This window comes from Microcebus murinus, chromosome 25, assembly GCF_040939455.1.
Source record: "Microcebus murinus isolate Inina chromosome 25, M.murinus_Inina_mat1.0, whole genome shotgun sequence".
Taxonomy (NCBI): domain Eukaryota; kingdom Metazoa; phylum Chordata; class Mammalia; order Primates; family Cheirogaleidae; genus Microcebus; species Microcebus murinus.
The window spans coordinates 18,419,934-18,430,241 of NC_134128.1; the positions used below are offsets into that span (position 1 = coordinate 18,419,934).

The 10,308-nt window shown below is 41.5% G+C and overlaps 1 protein-coding gene across 6 annotated transcripts in view; it reads left to right on the forward strand.

Annotated features, from left to right (window-relative positions):
• The window catches only part of NRP1 (neuropilin 1), a 133,843-nt gene extending 123,848 nt beyond the window's left edge, over window positions 1-9,995 (forward strand). For 2 of the 6 annotated variants that reach the window (XM_020284191.2, XM_012776509.2), the window contains exons 14-17: window positions 2,074-2,348; window positions 2,832-2,928; window positions 5,084-5,134; window positions 7,035-9,995. In XM_020284191.2, the coding sequence (XP_020139780.1) occupies window positions 2,074-2,348; window positions 2,832-2,928; window positions 5,084-5,134; window positions 7,035-7,324 (713 nt within the window). In that variant the 3' untranslated portion in view covers window positions 7,325-9,995. The remainder of the gene's footprint in view (window positions 1-2,073; window positions 2,349-2,831; window positions 2,929-5,083; window positions 5,135-7,034) is intronic. The other 4 variants (XM_012776508.2, XM_012776510.2, XM_012776511.3 and 1 more) reach the window with 3 other exon arrangements.
• Window positions 9,996-10,308: the final 313 nt, after the last annotated feature.

A 10,308-nucleotide genomic window follows, 5' to 3' on the forward strand; every position in this document is an offset into this window, starting at 1 on the left:
AAAATGTCCTGCTACTTAATGTTAAGTGTATTTCAAGGAATCCCACTTACTTGGTTTTCTGCCTTGGACCTCTTAAGACTGAAACTACTTTCCTCCTTATGGAGGATTCCTGGAATCTGGCATCTTCCCTGGTTCCCCAAGCAAAGGTTATGTGAGGAGCCGTGTTACGTGGCGGGTACTGTGATGAGCACTGGAAGTCCAGGTGTGAAGGAAGGAGTCCCCACGCTTAAGGACCTCACAGTCCGGTTGTGGGTGGGAAGCGATTACGGTGCAGTTGCGGGAGGGCGTCCAATAGCAGAGGCCAGAGAGGATGGAAAGCAGACATAGGAGGGGTCCGAGAAAGCGGTCATGTCCCAGAGGCCATCAAGGCTAGACTTGTTTTGCTGGATCTTGAGTGGTGTGGCCTGGACAGATTCCTTCTGGGAAGCAGTCAGAGAGAAACAGAGCATGCGTGGCCTTGGGAGCTTTGTGAGGAAGTGTGGACAGGCTGAAGGCAGTGAAGGGCCCCTGCAGAATTCTAAGCAGAGGAGAGACATCAGCACGGTTTTGAAAGACCACAAGGTCAGCAGGGCAGGGGCCATGAGTCACTTCTCAGGCAGCCCCTACCCTCTGCTATGCCCAGATCTCTCCTTCCTACCACCTGCTCTCTGGCCTAAAGGAAGTTCAACAGATGGGCTCAAGAAGTGGGCTCAGTACATGTGTTTCCTCCCTGCAGCATGGCCAACTGCAGTCTTTTTCCATAAGATTAGCAGACGGGGCAAGATCGGTGTGTTTATTCGCTGTCCATCCTGGTGGACTCATCTCAATGAAATGGCTCCATCACACAGACGATGATCACGGCTTAGTAAATCAGGAGGGTGAAACAAACTCCAGGAGTGACTGTGTTGGCTCCATCACAGTGGACGCTCTGCAAAGACAGGGAGTGCGAGAGACGTCCTGTAGTATCAGACATACTGCTGGAGCGTGGCTTATTTCCACACTTCATTTATGATTCCACCCTTTGGCTTTAACAAGAGTATTATGGTGGGATCTCATGGAAGCAGCCAGGTAAGGGAAGGATGCTGCCGGCTAACACAGCCGCACCCACCTGGATGCTGTTGACACAGGTGAGCGGACAGGACAGTGTACCTACATATGCACAGTGAAAAAGTCCTGCACAAACACACAAGTCTCTTGGGCAGCAAACACAACATCCCGCTACCCAAGGAGGCCTGAGCATCAGATTCACACCTAATCAGGTGAGGCGTTAGAGGAGGTGATTTCTATTTGCAGAGCCAACAATGAAACATGAGTTGTGTGTTTAGACCAGGTGGTGGCAGGAGGAAATGTTCCCACTGGGGGTAATTAAAAGTGAAGCCAAGACAAAGTTCTTGCAGCTCGGCAAGTGTCTACGTTGCCAAAATGGCAGGTCCTAATGAGCCTCCGCAGTGCAGCCTTGCCTCTCCTTGAACCAGAAGCCACATCAAACAGAAAAAGCGGGGCACATGGTGGATCAAGTTCTCAGGTGTGTTTAAGGAATTTATAAACCATTCAGACAAACTAGGGGAAAAATAATGTGAACTTGAAAAATGAAAAAAAATCATGCCAGATTAATAGGAAAAACTACAGGTTTATTATTATCAAGCAGTTGTAGTGACCAAAGTAAGGTTCGACTCAGTGATTCCATCTAATGTCTGTGTTCACCTGGGTGCTGCTGAGTGAGCTTAAAGTTGCACAGAAGTAAGGATTCTTCTTAGAGAGTCAGACATTCTGGGTTGAGGCTATGCACAGACTGGGCTTTCTGTCTGCGGTGGTCCAAAGGCCAGTTTGACTCACAGCCTGTGTCCATGTGACAACACATTCCAAATAAAGAGTGTCCAGATGGGTGCTGTCTTCCAGCCTTCCCTTAATCAAATGTCCATTTACAGAAGCTTCGAGCAGGGCCACAAGGTCCCCAACAACTGTGCACACTGTTCCCTTTCCGCTGAGAATCTGGCTTCTTGGTGATCTCAGCTCAGGAGACTTCTGATTAGTGGAACTTGAAAGAAGAATCATAAATCTAGCCACTCTCCCTAACACAGTTTTTTGTCACAGCAGGAGATGGCAACTTTATCTACTCCCAAGCTGATGAAAATCAGAAAGGCAAAGTGGCCCGCCTGGTGAGCCCCGTGGTCTATTCCCAGAACTCCGCCCACTGCATGACCTTCTGGTATCACATGTCTGGTTCCCACGTCGGCACACTGAGGGTCAAACTGCGCTACCAGAAGCCAGAGGAGTATGACCAGCTGGTCTGGATGGCCATCGGACACCAAGGAGACCACTGGAAGGAAGGGCGAGTCTTGCTCCACAAGTCTCTGAAACTGTACCAGGTATGCCCCTTTTCCTAGGCTGGGGAGGGCAGTGGCTTTAAGAACACTGGAATAATATTTTGAAAGATCATGCAAATGAGATGTGAAAATTATTCCAAAAATTACTGTTGGTGTTTCCCAACAATGCTCATCCCCGTAGCAGATTTCACAGCCTCCTAGATTACAGGAATAGAACCCGTTTGCTGAGAGAGAGGGGGAAGAGCATTTTTGTAATCTATTTCTAGGTTGTCACAATGTATCATTTCATTAATTTGCTGCTTTTGCACCATTTTTTAAAGTTTGTACGATAAAAAGAGCGTGGGGAGAAGTTGTGTGCCATCACCAGGCAGCTAATGTGGATTGATGAGTGAAGTGTGTGCTTCTATGAATGCGAATTCTGATTAATTTAATGCGTGTGCTGTAGCTTGAGCTGAACAAGCATTGGTAAACACCGCTATGTGGGGCTAGCATTTAAATATTGTGAAAATGATCTCGTTTTGTTAGGTGATTTTTGAGGGCGAAATCGGAAAAGGAAATCTTGGCGGGATTGCTGTGGACGACATTAGTATTAATAACCACATTTCCCAAGAGGACTGTGCAAGTGAGTATGAGTTGCTGTAGAAACCAATGGAGCTCCTGCCCAGGGCAAAAATCTTTCCATGTGATTGTCTTGCTCATTGAGACCTAGAATTTCAGTGTGGGCTCTAGGCACATGATAGGAAGTGCGTATTCTGATGCAACAGGACATAAAATCAGGTCAATTTACCTTGAGTAGCTCCATCAGCCACCTAATGTAGTTCCTTTTAGAATGTCTGCTTGGTACCTATAAGACTATATAAATGATGTGGAATCCAGAGACCATAGCAAAGAAGAAAGATGACGCTTATAAACTATATATGCCACACCAAAACATTTTGATGAAAAGCGGAAAACTTAGACATCTGGATAATTCCAAATATCTGAGTGTATAAACAAAAACAGCAGGCATTTGAAAATTTTGATCACACTGAATTTAATTAAGATTACATTGTTATTGAATCATAAAGAACATAATTCTTTGCTTTATTGCAAATAAGTAGCTGTTTCTGACTCTAAAAATAGCTGAAATGGCTTAAAAGAATAAATGGAATTCAGAGACTTTGCCTAGTAATTCAGAGTTGGGCTTTATCAGCCTGGTACTAGGTAGATAAATGACATAGAAAAACCAATTCATATTCCCTAGTTCTTGATATATAATTACAAATAGCATCACTAATGGCAGCGTAATAGCATAGTAATTAGTCTTAAGCTCCATTTGCTACACTTAAACTTTTGTTATATATCATTACATAATAAGATGTTATTTATAACAAAATGGAATCTGCCTATTGGACAAATTTAAGACAAAGGAAGTCTGTTGGCTATAATCGGTTTTTGGTCATTTTGGCAACTTACAAAGCTTTTATTATGTAATATATTGAATATACATGATTCCTAAAGTGGCAATAATTTGATAGGATCAATTGAAGAAATTGGGAAAAAAAAAGGAGTAATGAATAAAAGTCTATTTTTCATACTATGTAAGGAAATCTGCTTAATGCCATACTACTTGGCAAATTTTCACAAAAGTCAGTCTTAATATTTCAGTTGCAACCACTTTACAGATTACCCACATCCAAGTCTACGCTGCAGTTAAAATGTGCATTTCATGTAGTTACACAATGTATGTGATAGCACTGCTTTCTCATTCCAAGGTGAGGGTGATGATGGTGATATTTTTCAGATGTTAAGAGCAAACTCCACAAAATAAAACAAAGAAATGAAATCCAGTTCAGTTCAACAAGTTTTAACTGGCCGCGCACCGTATGCAAAGCACCGTGGCAGTGCTGCAGTGAATGCACCTGGCTAAGGCAATTCTAGGAGCCTTTTTCTCTTCACGTGATGTGTCCACTTAGCTGTAGTTGCCACCAGGCATTGTACTGGGAAAATCAAGACTTCAATCAATAAAACACTTTATTTATGTTGCTACCATAAAAATAGGCCTGAGATAATTGTATAATGATTCATCAAACATGTATTCACCAACATTTAGCCATGGATGCTGTAAGGTTTTCAACTACTTATTAGTCATTCATTCATTCATTCATACAAGTATTGATTGAAGTGCCTATTATGTGTGAGACACTGTTCTGAATGCTAGAATATAGGAATGAACGAAGTACTCAAAAACTCCTGCCCTGTTCTCAGTACCATAGGGCTACTGGGACTCCACTTCTTCCATAGAATTCTGTTTTATTTATTTATTTATCTAAAGTCCAGGACATGGACTTTAGCCCCAAAAAGTTGGCATACTATTTGAGAAACCAAACTAACACACACCAAACTTAGGAAGCAGTGATCTACAAACAACAAGATGGTACCCATATCTACAAACCCACTTGCTCCCTATTTACACCAAATTCTTTCCATATTTCACATGCCCAAACCATGTCTCTTCACCCTTCTCTTCTAAAACAACATACTCTGCTAGCAGCAGTGCTACCTGGATTTAGATGTGATGCCTTAAAGGGAGTGTCATGACCTCATGTCACCAATTTCCTGGTCGTTTAACATTGCTCCTGACCACTGCTCTGCAGTTATTTGGTGGGTTCAGATTGTGCAGAAAGACCCAAAGGAAGCACAGCAGGGATGTGTATGGACAAGGGTTTCTGTCGTTTGTGTGTATTGTATTTTGTTGGCAGTTCAAATATCTCTTTCAATTTTGTTTGACTTGTCAGAACCGGCAGACCTGGATAAAAAGAACCCAGAAATTAAAATTGATGAAACAGGTAAATTTGTCTTGCTGAACAATTTTTTCTTTTTGTAAATTTGACTATGACTTTCATTATGTTTATGAAGAAATTTTCTGGACCTCTAATACACTGGTATATCAGAAACAGTTCAGATAAAATGAACATCCATGTTTGTGGCCCTGGGTCAATGCTGTGGATTGGATTATTGTCACAGTGTGTCCTCTTCAAAGGTGCCCTTAGGACTTTGGGAGCCTCTGTGACTACAGAAACAGAAAACTAGTGCAAACTATTGGAAACCAGCCCAAATTCTTGTGTCTTGTTGATATGCAGATAGGATCTTGGCCAGGCATAGTGGCTCACACCTATAATCCTAGCACTATTGGAGGCCAAGGCAATAAGATCATTTGAGGTCAGGAGTTTGAGACCAGATAGGACCTTTATGAGAATAGAGCCCAATTTCTGTGATAATTTGTTGCATTTCATCCATCTTTGCCCATCCTCTTCTACTGGACCCCTGGCTTTGTAATGGTGATGATGATAAGAAGGGTTTAGTGACTATGTTCCAAGCACTTTACGTGCCTTATTTAATCCTCATGGCAGCTCTATGGGGTATATTTATCCCCATTTCACAGATGATGCGACTGAGACTTAAATAGCACAGCTAATTAGGTGGTAGCCTCGGACATTAGCCTGATTAACTCTAACATGTGCACTTTTCTTGAACACTGCCTTGTGATCAGATGCAAGACTGTGGATCAGAGTTAGGCCTTGAAGTTTCCATACCTCCCAGCCAGCATTGCAGGTTGCCCGAGTGGGTAATACTGCACCCAAGTCATCAGTGTGCATTAGCATCTGTTGCCATTGGAAACAGGATCCTACCATACAGCCAGATGTGGACTCAATAGAGACAAATAAATATGGCACTGTGCTATTAGTTAACACATTAAAAAGTCCACACAGAAATGTAAACTTTATTAGAGATTGTTTCAAAACAGTATTTTATCCAAGGAGAGACTATTAATATGCCCCAAGGCTTGTCCTCCCCTGCTCAGGGACTTGCATCTCATATTTTTAGTTTGCTTTGATGGGAATCTTTGTGCATGAGAACACCATTAAGTAAACACCAGGCATGTTGCGCATTAACATTTTCATCCCATTCCTAGTACCAGGTAATTAGGCTCAAAGCTCCCATGTTAATAATTTCTTGTGTTCCACTCTAAAGAAAACATGTCCCCGGGGATAGAACTGCAGCGCAGTGTGACCGTCTCCAGTTAAACTGCCAGGGGCTGCTTATTAAATGTCTTCTCTTCAGCATGGCAAAGACATAGTTTCTTGATCAGAGCCACACCCTGTGTCCACGCTAGCAGCAATCATTCGCTTGTTTTGAAAGCCCTCGCCTTCTTTACTGAAACCACTTCACTTTGATATTTTACACTTTTTATACTCGTGTAAACCATGCCAGATATTAGAATCGGTACACACAGACGGGCAGCTCTGAAGGTTTCCCCATGCCCGGTTTTAGGGTCAGGCACATGCACAGGGGATGCTTAAACTTCCTCCCACCCCCACCGCAAGACATATGTGTGACTAAGCGTTTTGCAAAGCTTAATGGCCGCCTATCTGGCCAAGGACTGTAAACACAGATTACAATCTAGCACAGATGGAAGCTGCGTGAAATCTAAATTCTATGAGGACACAAACGCTCACTGCTCACCCGGAATCAGTGGGTCCCATGAGCAGAGAGATGTGTCAGAATCCCCTCACCCACTTGCTGACACCCTCCCAGACCTCTGTCCCCAGCAATGCGTCAAACACGTCAGGCAAAACTGGGGCATGTGATTTGCTCCTTTTTCTTCTCTTTTCCTATGTTTTCCTGCCTGCTTTCATTTGGTCCCCATCCGCGGTGTCACGCAGCCAATTTTGTTTTCCTCTGCAGGGAGCACCCCAGGATATGAGGGCGAGGGGGAAGGCGACAAGAACATCTCCAGGAAGCCAGGCAATGTGCTGAAGACCTTGGACCCCATCCTCATCACCATCATAGCCATGAGCGCCCTGGGCGTGCTCCTGGGTGCCGTCTGCGGGGTCGTGCTGTACTGCGCCTGTTGGCACAATGGCATGTCAGAAAGAAACTTGTCTGCCCTGGAGAACTATAACTTCGAACTCGTGGATGGCGTGAAGTTGAAAAAAGACAAACTGAATACACAAAATACTTATTCGGAGGCATGAAGGTGGACAGAGATGGAAAGACCCGTAATCAGAGAATTGAGGTGGAAGGACGTGGCGTGCGTGTGCTGGAGACTGTCCGTCTTCTCTCACTGGACAGGCTGGGAAGTGCGTGACGCTGAGCCAGGCTTTTCTCAGGAGCTTCAACGAGTGTGACCGACAGACACGGACAAGTGAGCTGTGTTAACAATCGGAATCATGTACAGTCAGCTTTTCTCCTGTTGGTTTAATTTCAATCATCAGATGCTGGTGTTGAGACCAAGTATGATTGACTTAATTCATTTCGGCTTCCCCATCCCTTCTCTCTCCTTCTCTCTCTCTCTCTCTCTCTCTCTCTCTCTCTCTCTCTCTCTCTCTCTCTCTCTCTCTCTCTCTCTCTCTCCTCCTTCTTTATACGGATTCTTTTTGGAAACTGTGCAAAATCCAAGATGCTGGCACCAAGTGTATTGAGTGGGGCCCTTTTGACGGACTGCTACCTGTAGCCCAGTGCCCAGAATATATTGGAATAACTGCGTTTCAATGGACTTCCGAAGCTGTACTTGTGTATAATTGCCCGAGTTGTGCATAGGCAAAGGAGGATTAGGGTGTTTTCTTTGAAAAGTACTGTAGCCTCAGTACCGGTATAGTGTGTCAGCTCTGTTTACGAAGCAATACCGTCAGATTTTCTTGATGTTTTTCCAGTGTTGTACTCAACCTCGTGCTTGTTAACTCCATACAGAAAACTGTGCCATCACCAAACACTGCTGGCAACTGGGTGTACTGCTGCCAACTGCAACAACAAAAAAAATCCTTGGCACTGGCTAGTCTATGTCCCCTCAAGTGCCTTTTTGTTTGTACTGGTCCATTGTGTTACATTGACAACCCCCTCTGTTTCTCGCTGGTGAAAGCCCTCCTCTTTAATCAAACCCTGGTGGCCCACTGACTAAGAAGAAAGTATATTTTAGTGTGAGACGTCAGCCCCCCGGGAAGGCAAGGGCTCTGAAGATTTGGCAATGTGGCTTAATCGTTCTGCTTTTTCTGTAGTTCAATTTCATGTCTCTTGACCCTTTTGTATAAAGCTGCGATATTCTCTCTTTATTGTTCTTTCATATGGAATGTATTTTCAAATGTAAACTCTTTCTCTTTCTCTCCTATTGCTGTCTTTTTTTCTCTCTTAGAATTTAAGCATTTGCCATTGTCCAGAAAAGAAACTTGCAGCTTTAACCTGCTGGGAATGGCAAACAATTTTACTAGACTTTATGTTTAAGAATAAATAAATAAGGGAAATTCCTAACTTTGCCCTCCAAAGTCTAACTTTGGTTTTCTTGTTAACTGGTTAAAGTGACAGTATCTTTTTTCCTGAAGCCGTTTGTCAGTCTTTTCTGATCAAAATGATCTTCCATAGACATGTTTGCATTTAATAGAAATAATGGTAAGTTGAGGGAAGAAATAATATTAATTGGCTCAAATGAGATCCAAAGGAAGGATTGAATAAAATCTTCCAAATATCTGAAAACATGAGATTTTTTACATCCAAATATGCAAAAATGACCCATAAAAACCTTCTTGTTTTGATATTGAGTCAGACAAAGGGGAATGGAAGGAAGTTAATTAAAGAAAGAAACTATAAATCCTGATGTGGGGGCGGGGAGGGTGAAGTAGTTCAAGATAAGAGTAGGGGAAACAGGTAAAGTCAAAACAAATGTTTTTAAAAATTCATTCAACAGCAACCCTGAAAAAAATAGACTTGAATGAATGGTTCTAGAAACTTCCAGCAGCTCGCAAAGAATAAGCCTGCCTTGAGGCTGGCAAGACCTAAGCCTCTAACAGCACAGAGGAGTGAATATCTTATCAGGCAGTATATGAATTAACCCAAAGAAGCTTTGGTTGTTTGGGGTGTATTTTTGTCATGACATTGTACATAAGCTTTTTTTTACATCTTCCTCCTTTCCTGCATTGCTATAGGTCTCACTCAAATACATTTGTTGAGAATCACATTTGCATCATACATGGGACAGTCCATTCATCTTGGTTAAATTGGATTGAGAATGCCTTTTGTTTCCAGGAAAGTATTGATCCCCTCGAAAGAAGAATAGTTTTCGTCCCCAGAGACATTCATTTAGTTGTTATAATCACGCCAGAAGGAAAGCACTAAGGAAGATTTGATTTTTTTCTTTTAAGGTAAACAGACTTAAAGTTATCCTCAGCCAAGGAAAAATGATACTGCAACTTTAAATTTTAAAGTATCTTGCACTGATAAATATATTTAAAATTATATGTTTATAAAGTTATTAATTTGTAAAGGCAGTGTTACAAAATGTTCAGTTTATATTGTTTTAGATTGTTTTGTAATTTTTAAAGGTATAAAATAACATATTTTTTCTTTATTGAAATCTATAAAACTCTCTGTAGTAAAATGTTTTCATTTTACTGGTATATTATTGCTTCATGTTTTGTACCATCGTAAGATTTTGTGCAAATTTTTTTTTACAGAAATTTTTATTTTCTATGACAATATGACACTTGTAAATTGTTATTTCAAAATGAACAGCGAAGCCTTAACTTTAAATGACATTTGTATTATCAGACACTGAGTAACATAAAAACCACATAAAAAACTGAACTGTAACTTAAATTCCAAACTATGACTACTACATTCCAAAGAAACAGTTGAATTAAACATTTTCATAAAATATCCCAAACCTGATGGCCTTTATTATATCAGCTCTGTTCTTGTTAAAGAAGTGGGTATTATCTCACCATCCAATAACTTTCAACATTTTTTAAAGTTCTCTGTTAAAAATATCTTTGTAAGGAGGGAAGATTAAGAAGACATTTCCTAAAAGCAGAATATCGACCCAAATTAGACACTGCCAAGATAAAGAATATGGAATTTGGCCTTATAAATGGAAAATTTTTTAAATCCCAAATTGTGTGTCAAATGTTCTGTATTCCATTTGGTTAAGGGTTTTTTTTTTGTTTTGTTTTGTTTTTTATGAAATTCAAAA